Source organism: Camelus bactrianus, chromosome 3 (assembly GCF_048773025.1).
Source record: "Camelus bactrianus isolate YW-2024 breed Bactrian camel chromosome 3, ASM4877302v1, whole genome shotgun sequence".
Classification (NCBI taxonomy): domain Eukaryota; kingdom Metazoa; phylum Chordata; class Mammalia; order Artiodactyla; family Camelidae; genus Camelus; species Camelus bactrianus.
The window spans coordinates 55,606,370-55,623,098 of NC_133541.1; the positions used below are offsets into that span (position 1 = coordinate 55,606,370).

At 38.1% G+C, this 16,729-nt stretch overlaps 1 protein-coding gene across 2 annotated transcripts in view; it reads left to right on the top strand.

Annotated features, from left to right (window-relative positions):
* RASGRF2 (Ras protein specific guanine nucleotide releasing factor 2) overlaps positions 1 to 16,729 on the top strand; it is a 208,535-nt gene that overhangs the window by 68,121 nt on the left and 123,685 nt on the right. For both annotated transcript variants that reach the window (XM_010949238.3, XM_045512437.2), the window contains exons 3-5: positions 7,391 to 7,538; positions 9,836 to 9,925; positions 14,618 to 14,871. In XM_010949238.3, the coding sequence (XP_010947540.2) occupies positions 7,391 to 7,538; positions 9,836 to 9,925; positions 14,618 to 14,871 (492 nt within the window). The remainder of the gene's footprint in view (positions 1 to 7,390; positions 7,539 to 9,835; positions 9,926 to 14,617; positions 14,872 to 16,729) is intronic.

A 16,729-nucleotide genomic window follows, 5' to 3' on the forward strand; every position in this document is an offset into this window, starting at 1 on the left:
TACTCATCAGATTAGTTTGGCTTTCATCGTGTTGATTTATATGGCTTATTTTTATTATTTCCCTTGGCAGTGAGAAACCATTTTTTCCTGATGGAAGTTAAACTAAGTAACAACAACAACAACAAAAGACAAAATGGAAATAATGAATAGATTAGGCAAAAACTCAAACTTGAGCATTATCTAGTTACTGGAAGATTTAATCAGATAAAACATATGTTGGAAATACAGTAGAATAGAAATAACAATGCTCTGAAAATTCTCACACGTGGAAAATTCTCACAATGCATGCATTTTCAGTTGATTTAACGCAGTCCGGTGTAGACTTTTATTTACTAGTGGGGTATAAAAAGAAAGCGTTGTGATTTAAAGTTGAGAGGATATCCCCATCAGAGTAGTAAACTAGAGACACCCAATGAAATACACTGAATGACTTAAAAATGATGAGAAACGAAAATTATCTTACGAAGAAAATAAACCATACAAAAGAAGTCATATTAGATGACATTTTTCTTTTGGCCATGACTTCATTTGAATGACTGTTCTGTGCCAGGCCCAGCCTAGGGGCTGGACTAATCTTTAACATCTTTTGCCCGGATTATTGCAAAACCTCCTTCTGGTCTCCCTTCTCGCCTTGTATTCCACTGCTCGCCCCTGCCCTTTCTCATCACAGCAGCCAGTTTGTGATCCTGTTAAAAAGTCGGATCTTGCCGCACTTCTTATCAAAGCTCAGCATCTCATGCAGGGTGAGAAAGCCTGAGACTTTATATTGGTCTACAGGGCCCAACGTGCATCAGAATCCTGTTTCCCTCTTCTCCGTCTCATTTACTCCCTCCAATGCTGGCCGCCTTGCCATTCCCCACACAGGCCAGGCCTGCTCCCACCACAGGGCTTTTGCACTTGCTCTTGCCTCTACCTGGAAGGCTCTTCCCCCAGCCGGCCACACAGCTTCCCCAGCTCGTTACTCTAGTGCCATCTTCTCAGTGAGACCCTCTGACACCCTGGTGAAAGATGTAACCCCATCTCCTCCACGTCCTATCCTACTCCTCCCTTTTTTCCTTTAAGGTAATCATCACCCGGTAACATATTATATATTTTTCTTATTTGTTTTATTGTCTTTTGCTTTGCACTACAGTATGAACACCACAAAGGCACAGATTTTTTTCCCCCTACTTTGTTTACTCATGTATCCAGTACTTTGAACAGTTTCTAGGTACATAACATTCAATAAATATTGAATGAAAGAATGAATGTGGAGTCCCAAAAACATGTAAAGAAGGAAATAAACATTACATAATCCCACCTCACGGAGTAAATAATTGCCATTAGGATTTGTAATGGTGGGGGGGGAGGTTCTGCCTAATATTATAGAGATGTTGGAAAATACAAAAAAGCAACAAAAGAAGTAGTTTAAAATTATCTATAATTGCTCCAACCAGAAAAAATTCCTTTTTGTGTTTGGAGTGCCTGTTTTTTTCTCTTTCTCTCCCCTACTTCCTAATTCCTTATAGCTGTGATAAACGTAGTTTCCTCTCTCTGCATATGAATTTACATGCATATGCATGCAAAATCGTATTTATTTTATTCTCCTGGGGTTTTTGTTGTCATTGTTGTTCATTTATTAGTAGATCTTGGGTATGTTCCTTAAAAATATGATTTTTAATGGCTTGTATGATTCCCTTGTGTAGATGTACTATTACTTGTTTAACCATTTTCTTATTATATACAAGTATATTTAGATCATTTCCATTTTCTTATATTTATTTTAATGTCTGAACATCTTGTTTCTTTGAATATCTTTGTGCAAGTCTATGTTTGTTTTCCTTGGGTGAGATTATTAGAAGTGAAATTACTGTGACCTTTGTAACCTATCTTGATACATGTTGTGACACAGTCTCCTGGATGGCTCACTCCAGGAGTACCCAGTTTACTATATCTTTGTAGGCACTGAATAGTTTTGTTTTCTAAAACTCTTGATAAATTTGCTGAACAATTTTTATTTCTTTGATTAAGTAGGACCTTTTTTCCTATATTTTTTAGTCATTCATGTATTATATTCTATGAAGTCCTTTTGTCTATTTCTTGACTCAGTAATTTTAGGTAGTATTATTGGCTTCCTGCTATAAAAATGAAGACTTTAACATCCTTACAATTCCTCTTCCCTCCTCTCCCTTTGTCCCCCCTATTTTTGTTATTTACTTATTTTTGGCTCTTAAATTCTTTGACTTTATGTCTTAAAATAATATCCTTAAACCTCTGTTAATGTATCAACTTTGGGCAGTATGTATTGAATCTCTGCTGATATCTCTGAAAGATAAATTCAGATAAAGATAAAGTAAAGTAAAGATAAAGAAAGATAAACTAAATTAAAACGTCTAATGTGTTTTTATTGTTCTTTTCTCTACTCTAACCCTGAGGTTTTATTACTTTCATTATTATTTATTCTCTGTTTATAAACTTTTATACATTTACTTTCTGCTCTCTAAATTTAATTAAGCCTGTGTTGATTCTGCAAATTAAAAAACAGTAAGGGGCATTTACATCATGGTTACACGAATATTATGTACCAACTATCGAGGCTGGTCTTCAGTTCCACAGAGAATGAAATGTAGTCACGTGCGATTGAATATTTGCTCCTTGAAGGAGAATCTTCCATGCACTAATTTCTGATTTCTTTCTAGCTTCCTTTACTTCATCAAAAGTTTGTATGCTTGCACTCCATGTCATCTTGTATCTTTATTTTCTGTTTTGTTTAGTTGGAAAACTTCTGCATAATTTTTCTCCTATAGTAAGTGTGGTTGTTAGTAAACTGTCTCTGTCTTGAACTGGCACTTGGTTGATTGGTTGCCTGGTTGTAGAAGTTTAGGTTCAAAATACGTTTCCCTCAGTTCTTTGTTGTGACCTCTAGCATCCTAGATTACTGATGCGAAGTGCATCAGCTTGATACTTGCTTTCTTTAGCTAACCTGTGGTTTCTCTTTGGAAGTTTTTATAATCTTTCTTTATCCTTAGAACTCTGATATTTTGCCAGAGTATGGCAGGGTATGAAATTCTTTTCATTTAGCCTCTCTGGCATTTGGATTATCCTTTCTATTTGAGCTGTACCGTATTCAGTTCAAGGAAACCTTTTTTGATTTCTTAAACTATTTCTTCCCCAGTGCAGTCTCTGTTTTTTCCCTTCTGAAACTCCCATAAGATAATTTTTAGACCTCTTGGATCTGTATTCCATGCTGCTCAATTTTTGTTTCCTATTTCCAGTATGTATTTTTGTTCAGTGTTCTTTATCTCTGCAGCCACGCAGCTTAGTTTGCAGCCATGTCTGGTTTATTGGTTAGCACATTCACTGACCTGTAAAATTTTAATTATCGTTTTTGTTTCCAAGAACTCTTCCTGTTATCTGATTACTTCTTTTCTGTGGCAGCCCCTTTTTGCCTTCTGGCTCTAATATCCTTCCATATCTCCCTGAAGATAATTAATCTCTGTTGCCTGAATTAACCTTGTTTCTCTAGTATCTTTTCTGCTTGTTCATTTGACACTACATTTATTATCTACTGCTGTTTGACAATTTACTCCACAGTGCTTCAAACAATTAACAATAAATTGTCCCCCACAGTGTCTGCGTTCAGGAATCCAGGCACAGTTTAGCTGGGTGCCTCTGCCCTAAGGTCACAAGGCAACCACCAAGGTGTCAGCCAGGTCTGCAGTCTCCTCTGAAGGCTCAGAAGGAGAAGGATCCGCTTCCAAGTTCACTCCCGTGATTGTTGGCTAGATTCATTCCCTACCAGTTGTTGGGCTGAAGCCTCAGTTCCTCATCAGCTGTTGGCTGGGGGCCTCTCAGTGTCATCTACATGGGCCTCTCCATATAGCAGCTCACAACGTGGCACTGACTCCCAGTGCAAACCAGCAAGATAGCAAGAGAAGGCGAGTAAGATGAATCTAGAGTCTCTTTGTAAACTGAGCTTGGAGGTGCCATCCCCTCACTTTTGCTGTATTCTATCCCTTAGAAGTAAGTCACCTTGCTCCAGCTCACAGTCAAGAGGAAGGGGTTCCATAAGAACATGAATACCAGGAGGCAGGGGTCACTGGGGCCATCTGACATGCTGTCTGCTGCTGTCTTTTGGGGATTGGTTTTCTCAGGTGACCTTTGTTTCTGAATGAAGGACCTCGAGGGTTATTACAGGTGGCTGGCCTGGGTTTATGCTGTGACTGAGTGTAGGGTCTGTGTCACTTGTGTAGGCTTCCTTCTCAGGTATGGGGGCAGACAGCAGGAAGGTTGGCTGGGACTCCGCCATCTGTGGTTCCATCCCCTTTAGGTGTGCATGGATGGAAACTGTGACTTGCTACCAGCTACTAGTATATAGCAAACAAGACAGGATAGTCATCCCCTTGACTAGGTTACAGTACAGGGCAAAAGAAAGATTTTGCAGATGTCCTTATAGTCCTAAATCAGTTGATTCTGAATTAATTAAAAGGGAGATTTTCCTGGGTGGGACCGACTTAATCAAAGAGGGATGGGGGCCTTCCTTGAGGTCAGAGATGCTCTCCTGCTGCCCTTCCAGAAGCAAACTGCATGAGTTCCATCACTGCAAGAAAATGACTTCTTCCAACAGCCTGAATGAACTTGGAAGTGAGTTCTTCCCCCTTAAGGCCCCAGAAGAGAATGTATCTTGACTGGCACCTTGATTGCAGCCTTGTGAGACTCTGAGCTGAGAATCTAGCTAAAGTGACCCACAGACACTATGAGATAATACGTACGTGGTGTGTAAACCACTAAGCTTGTGGTAATTTGTTACACAATAGAAAATTAATAGTGTGTTTCCCTGCGAGTCCTTCTCAGTGCCTTTCCTTTTTTGGTTCTCTCTTGTGTCTGCGGTGGATGTGTGGTGTAGAGCCAAGCTCTGTTCTCTCTGAGTGCAGCTTCCTCATGAGAAGCCTTCCTCAGGAAGGTGGCCCCCTTTCTGCAGAGGGCAGATCTTGGGCTGTGACCTGAGGGCATGTCACTACTGCCATTGGTGCCTTTCATTTCTTTATGCTGGGGGGGATGGGAAGGAACCTAACTTCAGATGTTCTGAAGGCACTTGTTTAGTGGAAGACCCTGATGATCATTCCCTTGTCTACTCCCGTCCTTTGTATTTGTTGATTCTGGCCTTGTTGTGTCTCTGGCCACTCTAGCTGGGAACCATGCTTTTGCAAGGGGTCTGTGTGTGTGGTTTCCTCTGCTCTCATTTTCTTGCCACTCTGATTCAACTTGGTTTTTTCTCTTCGTGGAATTTCATAAAACTTCTGGGCTGTTGATGGCATATTTTCCTGTTTCATAATGCTGTTATGGTTTCATTCTTTAAACAGAAAACAATTTTTCCTAGCATTTCAATGGGACTTTGGATGCGAAGGGAGGCAGATGTCGGTGATGAGTCTGCATGAATTCAGCTACATATCCTGGCCTGGACTTTTTCTTTTTATAAGAGAAAACAAAATATTGTTTTGCTATCTAACATTGATCTAATGTATTTGTAATACATTTGACATATTTCTAATAAAATTGATGAGAAAGGGCAGAGTTTTTATTATGGAACTAATTTTCTCATGCTCTATGGGTAGTCCTCCATTTAAAGTTCTCCAAAGCATATTTCTGTGAAGACTTTCTTTTTCTTCTTTCCCCTCTTCCCACTTCCACTTCCACAGCCTTTCTTTCTACTCTCTTAGGGTAATTTCTTAGAACAAGTGACTTAAAAATATTGCTGACACTATGTTTTTTCCTAACACCAATGACACACATGATGTAAGTGCTGAGAATGTTGAGATAATTGAACTAAAATTGTGATTTTAGAATTGCCTTTAGACTCTTCCAGTTCCAAGGAACATATAGCTATTTCAAACTAGTTTAGGTTAAAAAGAGAATCTATTTGGTGGAAACTGCAATAGTATCTCACTGAACCCAAGGGTAAAATTTTATCATGAGGGTCTGGAACTAGAAACCAGAAAGCTGACTGGAACCCAGGAAGTCATAACCTTTCTGTCTCAGACTTTCTGTCTCTCTTGTCTCTGTTTTTCTGAACATCTGCTTATTCTTTTCTTGCTCAGCAGACTTACTTTGTTTTGGCGTGGGTGTGGCCAAATATGGCTAACCAGCAGTAGTCTCTTGAGTTCCCAAGTTCATACCATCTCAGTTTAAGCAAATAAGTCAGAAGCATAATGCCAGATTCCAAGGAGAAAGAATCCAACTGGTTTAGCTTGGGCCAGTTATCTTTCTAGACTAGTGAAATTTGGTCATGAGAGCAGATTTTGTGCTATAAACATGGCTACCACAGCCCATGTTCCCAAAGAGGAGGTAAGTAGATGGGAGAGTGGGCAGATATCTGAAAACACGTCAGTTGCAACGTTCTTGTTTATATCAAGTGGACTGTTTTTCATTAGGGAGACAGTTTATCTTGTGGCTAAGAACATGGGCTTAGGGTCAGATAGACCTTGATTTGAATCCCAGCCCTGCCACCTGCTAGCTGTGTGACCTCTGTGAGGATCAGATTCTTTCTCTGTACCATTGGGATGATGAAGCCTATCTCTCCAGGTTGCTGGGAGAACAAGAATATATATGGTACGTCCTACACACTCAATAAATAGCAATTATTTATTACTGTTACCAAATCACTTTGGAGAGATTTGGGGAATGGAAGAGCATGCATTTTACGACCTTCAATAGTGCAAGAAGATCTGGAAGCAAAAATCTAGGTGCCACAGAGATCAATCAAAATCTAAGAGAGAATTTTGCGTTTTCCACTCTTGGCCAAAGAAATGGACACAGGCTAGGCTGATGATATTAGGGCCCAAGAATCTGTGCTTATTTTTAGAATGAAATTTTTGCTTCTGTTGGTTTTGGAAGAGAGAAGTCAATGGTCTCATAATCCTAAAGAGAGCCAAGCAGGGCTGGCAGTCACTGGTACAGTCATCATAGTTCTTTCCAGCCAGTGCCTGTTCTAATGCTCCCTGCATTCATTCTGCTTGGTGGCAGATCTGTTCTGATTGGCTAGTGCCTTACCCAGTGAAATATTTTGAACATGTGCCATCAATTCCAAGACTTCAGTTTTTGTTAGAGTAGATCCACTGTTTCCTTTATAAAACAAGAGATTTCCTTTGCACCTTTCTCACTTATATGATAAAGTTGTGGGTGGTAGCCATCATTAAATGAACTCATAGTAAAGTTAATATAAAATGATAATAATTCAACTTCTGTGTAGTTAAAGGATACCAAATATAAGACAAATGTTAATGTTTACATAAAGTAGAGCTAGCTAACCAACTATGTTTATGGCTTCTTTTTTAAATGTAGTGTGTCCTGTTCTATATGAAACTGTAGTAGAACAATGTCTCAATGACTGACTGTGTAATTTTCTCTTAAGTTATGCAGACATTTTGATTGAGAGGGAAGTGTTAATGCAGAAGTACATTCATCTAGTTCAGATCGTAGAGACAGAAAAAATTGCAGCTAACCAACTGCGGCATCAACTTGAAGATCAAGATACAGAAATCGAAAGGCTTAAATCAGAGGTATTTATTTCCCAGTTGATAGATTCCTTCTCATTGTTTCACGTTTATTGCCGTCTCCTCATGATTACTAAAGGCTTATTATCAGGGCAAAATTTTAATGCCAAACTTGGTTCCTCTGCCATCAACACGTACATGGCTGGGCTACTAATGTGCATTAGAAAAGAATCAAAGGTCTATGTCAGGATTAGATAAATATGTTACCAAAAAATCAGGATAATGTGATATTTTTAAATTATTTGCGCTCCTGCTGTCCTTCATTTGATCAGATATTTAAGAGTTGACTATAATAAACTGTTTTTGGATTGACTCATAATCATGATAATTGCGAGTCCGTCATAGATTCAGTGAAAGTCCAAATGACACCTAAGGAAGGTCCAAACATGAATTCAGAAAGTCTTTACTTTTTCTGGATGTAAGGGGTCCATCCTTCTCCCCTCTAGAATTTTGAAAAACTCACTTGAATTAAAGTATAAAAAAAAATGCTATGGTGCATTTTTGCCTGAAATTGGAATTCCTGCCTCCCTCCACTTCCCACCCCACTCTGAACTTCTCAGGTTTTGCACCCCAGACAGTGAGACTGACTCGAGTGAGAGCGGAGGTGGTCGTGGAGCTGGCAGGCGTGGTGGTGGTGGTGAGCCTGGATCCTCCCTCTCTCCAGGGTGCCTCCGTCTGTGCACAGAAACCTGAGTGTATCTCCCCTTGCTGTCCTGTCATTCCTTGTGGGAACTGATCAATAACTGAAGAATTGAAGAGGGAGGTAGACAGTGAGGTTTTTCCACTCCTGACCAGTGATCCATTAGTGTCTTCTTAGCTTCAAAGAACAGAATAGGACAGAATGAAATCTACTGCTAACTGTATCCTTGTTGACAGAAACAATTCGGTGTCCTCAGTCTTGGTAACTTTCTTGTTGCTTTTCTGTCATTCAACATTTTCTTTTTCATTTCCACACATCTTCTTCTAAAACACACTCTGTGAATCCAATGAGGGTTTTCACCTCGGGCTGCCTGTGTCCATCGCTTCCAGGGGTCAGAGCATGGGTATAAGCTGATTTCAATTGGGATCTGATTGCCTCTCTGATGATAAGTTGCAGACTGTTCACCATATCATTAGTGTTGTTAACTTCCCGATTCAACCCTGAAATCCAAGATAGTGAAAACAACAACAGAAAACTTAACAGATCTGCATTTTAAAAGACTATATCAGGCCCTGTAATTTAAAACAAAATTATTGTGTTCTTTCTTCGGCACAATTAGCTAGAGCAGATGATTGTCTGCTAAGTGAAAGAGGTCGGCACTTGCTCAGTGAGAGAGACTCAGCACCAAGCGATGCTCCCCGATATTTATTTGTGTCCTTAACTGTCTTCACTGTGTTCTATTTTAGTCTGACTATATACTGCAGCTAAAAACTGTCAGTAGCAGGTATGTCTTGTGTGGCCACTTGACAGCAGCCATGATTTATTTCCTACTCCTTTTATTTTCCCACTGATTCCCTGCCAGAAAATGGCAGAGGAGTGTATTTGGTGATGGGGACAAAAATGTAAAGACAGGTCAGAGGGAGCAGTTATGATCTCAACTTTCTAAGTGTTTGTTAGTAAGTCTGAATAGGTCCTTAAGTTTGCAAGAGCCTGCAATTGAGTGACAGTCCAGGGAATTTTATTACTAAGTGTAGTTCAGAGGCGATCTGGTTTTGAGTTGCCCCTTGTAGGCCACAGAACTGAGCTGGGACTATGAAGAGATCCCAGGTTGTTTCAGTTCCTTTTGCCTTTATCTCTTTTCTTGGCTGGCTTGGACCCACCCCAGAGTTCTCAGATTCCTCTTGCAGTTACCATTTTTCCAAGAAGATCTGTGAGTCTGCTGCACTGTGTGTACCTGGAAGGCCACAGGCTGATTATAGGAAGCAGGAGCTTTGAGCTGAATGTTACTGCATTTGGAGACCATGGAACATTATAGGAAGCTGCCATTGGTGAGATGACTGACACGTCACTGAGGTGCTGAGAAGGCCTTGGTCTGGTCATCACTGGCAGCCAAGGCTTAGTTTTGGACTAACATTTCTCTAACCCAAACCACAGTTCACACTTTCCACAGCCATTTCTTCTAAACACATTTGTTAGTAGCACAACAAAACAGACTTGGGGTGAAGTACATGCTTCCCCTGAGTCAGCACCAAAGAAAGATAGGGTGTAAAAAGTGAATGTTTCCTGAGGATCTTATAAGCTACCTTGTAGGCATAAATCCTATGATTTATGGTTATAGTCTAATGTTTCCCAAATCATGAAATGGACCAATTTTGTGTTATAGATTGTCGCTCTTAATAAAACCAAGGAACGAATGAGACCTTACCAAAGCAATCAAGAAGATGAGGATCCAGACATCAAGAAGATTAAAAAGGTAGGGTGCTGGGGGTTTCCAGCTCTGGGGAGCATGGCCACCATTTGTCTTCCTGTAGTGATATCTTTGCTGCCCTGACCCTGAGCTGAGACCACCCTTGGTGTTTCTCTTCTGATGGCTTCCAGACTTGCCCTCAGAGTGATCAGACATGGCTACTTCTTTGAAAAAGTTTCAGCTTGAGATTTCTTTCCAGTTTTGGGAATCCCCTTGTGGATTCTGTGGGAAGGATGCCAAAGCCCAATGTTAATTAAGACAGTAGTGTTCTCCAGTTGGGTTATTTAAGTGCTACTGAACCTCCTAATTTTGTGTTGCTTTTATACTTTGGTGGGGGGTATTTTTTAAAATTACATTTCAAAAATATTTCTTACCCAATTCAAAAAATGGGCAGAAGACCTAAACAAGCAATTCTCCAGTGAAGACATACATATGGCCAATAGGCACATAAAAAAATGCTCAGTAATGCTAATTATCAGAAAAATGCAAATCAAAACTACAATGAGGTATCACCTCACACCAGTCAGAATGGCCATCATTAAAAAGTTCACAAAGGATAAGTGGTGGAGAGGGTATGGAGAAAAGGGAACCCTCCTACGCTACTTGTGAGAATGTAGTTTGGTGCAGCCATTATGGAAAACAATATGGAGGTTCCTTAAAAAACTAAAAACAGACTTATCAGATGATGCAGAAATCCCACTCCTGGGCATATATCCAGAGGGAACTCTAATTTGAAAAGATACACGCACCCCAGTGTTCACAGCAGCGCTATATACAATAGCCAAGACATAGAAACAACCAAAATGTCCATCAACAGATGGCTGGATAAAGAAATTGTGGTATATTTATACAATGGAATACTACTCAGCCATAAAAAATAAAATAATGCCATTTGCAGCAATGGATGGGCCTGGAGATCATCATTCTAAGTGAAGTAAGCCAGAGAGAGAAAGAAAAATACCATATAATATCACTCATATGTGGAATCTAAAAAAGAAAAGAAAAAAAAAAAGAAAAGAAAAAAAGACACTAATGAACTCATCTACAAAACAGATACAGACTTACAGACACAGTAAACAATCTTATGGTTACCAGGGGAAAGGAGGTGGGAAGGGATAAATTTGGGAGTTTGAGATTTGCATATGATAACCACTATATATAAAAATAGATTAAAAAACCCCAGTTTTTTTCTGTGTAGCACAGGGAACTATATTCAATATCTTGTAATAACCTTTAATGAAAAAGAATATGAAAATGAATATATGTATATATGCATGATTGGGACATTATGCTGTATACCAGAAATTGACACATTATAACTGACTATACTTCAATTAAAAAATTCTTTTAGCTTTAGTCTGCAGTGTTTATTTAGAGGAGTTTGTTTTTTTTTTTTAACATGTGAGAAGATTGAATCTGCTCAGATTTCTACTTTATTATTGTTTCTTATTTAACATCCACATAATTAGCAACTCTTTCCATCTTACTGTTGTTTACAACTGCACAACTTTTAAATTAACCAGACACTGGCACTTACTATAGTCTACTGTGTTTGATTTATGTCATCTAGGTTTTGAGTTCCATAATCTTAACTGTCCTGTGTAACAGCACCTATTCATCTTTGTTAACATTATGTGGAAAATCTTCACAGTTAAAGAACTTCATTTCTTAATTTTTTTCTTATCCCTGTTTTCCTATGCTAGTAATCATGCCCCTCAGTTGTAGTAAAACTTTAACTCTTGCTCAATATTTGAAATAGAAATGCTTCTTAGGACTAAGTTGAACTGTTCTCAGTTTTCAGGAAATAAAAAAGTAGAATAACAGCATTCCTCTCTTAGAATTTAAGATTTTCTAAAAAATTGAATTTGGTTTATGTTACTGTGTTACAAGATTAATGCTATTGCCTTTCTTTAATAGTATGCAGTTGCATATAAACAAAGATATCAGTAAAATACAACTTTCAGTCCTGTTGTAGAAACTGGTCTTTTAGTAAGTGAACTGGCTTTTTCTCAGCAGGCAATACCTGCCCAAGTGAATAGAAAGATTTTATTTAACACAAAATTCAGTTATTTTTGAAATACTTCTGTTAAATGGAAGAATAATGATAAAAAGGACACTTTTTACATTTTCTATCTTCCTATTTCTTTTTTTATAAATGTATATTTTTATTGAGGTATAGTCAGTTTACATTGTTGTGTCAATTTCTGGAGTACAACATAATGCTTCAGTCATACATGAATATACATATATTCATTTTCATATTCTTTATCTTCTTGTTTCTTAATAGAAATATTTTTCTTAAAAAACTTTATTTATGAATTTGTTAAACATGTTTTGAAATTACTCTATTGTCCTTTATGTCCCAAATCAAACTAATGCCTGTGTGGAAAGGGTTGTTCACAAACGAATTAGTTTCTCGGTTCTGATCTTGGCAAATATCAATACAGTTTTTTAACTTTGAGAGACAAAAGTTGAAATTGGTTATAATTCACAGAAATGTCCCCTTAGATTTCTCCAAGTAATGTGCATACAATTTCCCCCACATAATTCTTTTAAAATGGGTTGAAGTTTTATTGTTTGAGGGATGGCACTGTATAAATACCTGTTATGGAAATTGATAGTATGTTGACACCGGTTGGTAGATGAGAGAATTTTAAACATTGCAAAAGAAGAGTAGTTGTTTCAATGCATGATAATTTAGACCATATGGGTGAAATCACTTGGAAAAAATAAAAATGATAAGAATGTGTTGAACAGAAAACAATGATGCTAAAAAAGGATTTGGTAGTGATTTAATACTTTCAGTTATATATGAATTTGCAATCTGCTTTATTGCTAAATCTGCCACTTAGGTATAATGAATTTTAATAAATTTTCATCTAATTTTTTTATATTTAGAAAGGACTTCAGGTTTTTTTGTTCAGTTATTTTATAGATAAGGAAATGGAGACCAGGGTTCAAGGTCACCCAGTAGGTTAGTGGCAGAGACTTTGGGTTAAGGATTTTGACATACACCTGTCTACTTCGCACCTAGCATCTACCTGGGCATTTAAAAGATTCTCAGTAAATAGTTGTTGGCTGAAACACAAAGGCCAGGGCACTTTGTCTAGTTTGCCTGTTATTTTTCAAATCATACCTAGGGAATTCTGATCAATTTTAGAGGCTAGAATGTTTCCTGCAAAATTGATTTAAAATTTTATTGTTCTTTTAACAATATAATCACTATTGTAAATTGTTAACATGTGTTTTGCCCATGTGGCTGGGAAAGAGTCCTTACGGTTAACAAAAGGCAAGTAAAAGAAGGCCAAGTCTTGTTGCAGTTTTCCTGTGTGACTTACCAAGAAATTTAGTTTATTCATCTATAAAAAGAAGGGGTCAGATCAGCTGATGTCCAACACTTATTTTTTTAAGCTTAATAAAAAAAAAAAGCTCAGCCATAACAAAAAAATCAAATAACCTGATTTAAAAATAGGCAAAGGACTTGACTAGACATTTCTCCAAAGATGACAGACGTTTCTTTTAAAGACGATTCTTTAGAGAAATCACTAACACATGAAGAGGTGCCCAACATCACTAACCAGCAGAAAAATCAAATCAAAACTACGGCACACTATTACCTCACACCATTAGGATGGTTACTATCAAAACCACCAAAATAGCAAGTACTGATGATGTAGGGAAATTGGAACCCCCGTGCACTGTCAGTGAGATTGTAAAATGATTCAATTGCTATGGAAAACAGTATAGTGGTGCCTCAAAAAATTAAAAATAGAACTACCATATGATCCAGCAATCTCACTTCTGGGTATGTAGCCAAAAGAATTGAAAGCAGGATCTTGAAGAGACATTTACACTCCCATGTTCATGGCAGCATTACTCACAATAGCCAAGAGGTGAAAGCAACCCAAATGTTCATTGACAGATAAGTGAATAAACAAAAATGTTGTACATATATACCATGGAATATTATTCAGCCTTAAAAAGGAAGGAAATCCTGGCACATGCTGCAGCATGGATGAACCTTGACGACATTATCCTAAGTGAAATAAGCCAGTCACAAAAAGACAGATACTATATGATAGCACTTATATGAGGTATCTAAAGTAATTAAATTCACAAAAACAGAAAGTAGAATGGTGGCTAGCAGGGGCTAAGAGAAGAGGGAAGTGGAGAGTTGTTCTTTAAAGAGTACAGAGCTTGAGTTTTGCATGAGAAAAATGTTCCCAAGATCTGTTTGTACAACAGTGTGAAAATACTGAATGCTACTGAACTGTGCCCTTAAAAATGGTTAAGATGGTAAATTTCATGTTATGTGTTTTCTTTTTTTAACCACAATTAAAAAAAATTTAACTATCTGACTTTATGTTGTTAAAGAATAAACCTTCAATTAATTCCTTTTTTGAAATGTTAACAACTAAGTATATGCTATTGTTATATTCTGGTGTCCATAATTACAGGCAGGCCTAAAGAGCTTAAGCTGTGGAAGGAACTTGTGAAGCTGAGAAAAATAATATCTTAAAATCATCTTCTTTTGGCTGTCTAGTACAAGCCTGGCATCATTTATTGGCCCATTAGTGCATCAGTGAAAGAGCAGGGTGTATATGGTACAGAATGGACACCCTACTGCCCAGCTTACGAAGCCCGTCTCACACTTCCCTGAGATTCTTCTTTGTTTTTTGCTTTATTGTTGTCCTGCAGGTTCAGAGCTTCATGCGAGGATGGTTATGTAGAAGGAAATGGAAGACCATCGTGCAGGATTACATTTGTTCTCCTCACGCTGAAAGTATGAGGAAGAGGAACCAGATCGTGTTCACCATGGTGGAGGCTGAGTCGGAGTACGTCCACCAGCTCTACGTCCTGGTCAATGGCTTCCTCCGGCCCCTGCGGATGGCCGCCAGCTCCAAGAAGCCCCCCATCAGCCACGACGATGTCAGCAGTATTTTTCTCAACAGGTTTGTCTTGGCATAAAGAGTCATGTCAAAAACCCATTTGCATTTCTTTTATTTTAATTGAAGTATAGTTGATGTACAATGTTGTGCTATTTGTATTTCTTAGAAGAACTGTCACTTTACTCTTAAAAGAATGAAGATTGTAAATTCACCTTTATGAGCTTATGTATGGAAAAGAAGAAAGCTATTATTTGTGTTTCATTATTAGCCCAAATTTGCGTATCTTTATCTTGAATCTTGGCATTTAATTTTCTATTTTTCTTCTCTGTTTGACATATGTTTTCTTGTCATTTTGTGTGTGTGTGTTTGTCTATGTGCATGTGTATATTGGGGAAGATCATCTCCTTCATAAACTGAGGGAAATGGAGTGATTAATGGGTCTTTATGTGTAATTTATACAGAAGCACTTCAACAGAGGGCCTGAAAATCTCTAGTAAATTTATTCACTCAATAAATATTTATAGTGCCTTTACTGTTGAGGATTTGTCAGTGAACCAAGCCAAAAATCCCTGCCTTCGTGGAACTTAAATTTTGATGTGGGAAGATAGACAATGAAGAGTGAATAAGTGAAAGATGTAGTATTTTATATGGTGATGAGTGCTTTGGAGAAATATAGAAGGAAGAGGGGAGGAAGGGACTGAGACTGCTTGGGTATTTTACTTAAAATTTTAGTTATTTATTTGGTTTTGAGTGGATAATACATTTACATGGCTCAAAAACTTGAAACAGCAGGAAAACACCAAATAGCAGTTGGAAGTCTCTCTCTTACTCTGTCTCTGCCCACTGTTTGCCTCACTTGCCATCTGTAACTGTCTTCTTTAGTTTCTTATACTTCCAGTGTTTCTTGATGTAGATCAATCGAATTTGGATATAGAGTCTTATTTCTCCCCTTCTTATGCAAAAGGCAAGTACTTTAATATGTATCTGCTTTTTTTGCTTAACAATATATCCTGGACATCTTTCTATATTTATAGCTAAAGAGCATTCTGTTTTTTTAAATTGCTACATGATATTACATTATGTGAATGTCCCATGGTTTTTCTATAGCCAGTCTTTAGAAAGGCCTCAAAGATAAGTTAACATTTGAGCAGAGACTTGAAGTTGTTGAAGAAGCAAGCCGTGTGGCTACCTGGGGAGAGAGTGATGCCACCGGAGAGACTGCCCGTGCAAAGGGCCTGTGGATGGTGAACTGCACTCTGATAGTGATGACATTGGAGTGAGCATTACTATGGTTTTAGGCTGCTTCTGGCAATCTGTTTCCATTGGGCTGCCTGATGTGGAGTGTGGAAGTCCAGGTTTGTCATACTGTTTAAATTTGGAGTCAAGAGGCTGTGCCTCTTTTTGGCAGGTGAGGCTATAAGCTCTTCATGCAGATTAGCAATTGTTTAGTACACCTTGTCCTAGAGGGAGATTTCAAGAATTAGTCTTTTAAAGGTGAAGCTTATAGGATGTTTGTTGTCTTTTATGTTGTTTAACGAGATTCCCTTTTCTTGCCTTTGAAGTTGAAGTCCTAGGCAGGTCGATTATTTTGAATTTCAACACAGAGTTTATCCTTTAAAAAATATAATCTTTCTTTCTTTTTCTGGCTTACTTCACTTAGAATGACATTCTCCAGGGACATCCATGTTGCTGCAAATGGAGTTATGTTGTCAGTTTTTATGGCTGAATAGTGTTCCATTGTATAAATATACCAAATCTTCTTTATCCAGGCATCTGTTGATGGACATTTAAGCTGTTTCCATGTCTTGGCTATTGTAAATAGTGCTGCTATGAACATTGGGGTGCAGGTGTCCTTTTGAAGTAGGGTTCCTTCTGGATATATGCCCAAAAGCGGGATGTCTGGGTCATATGGTAAGTCTAT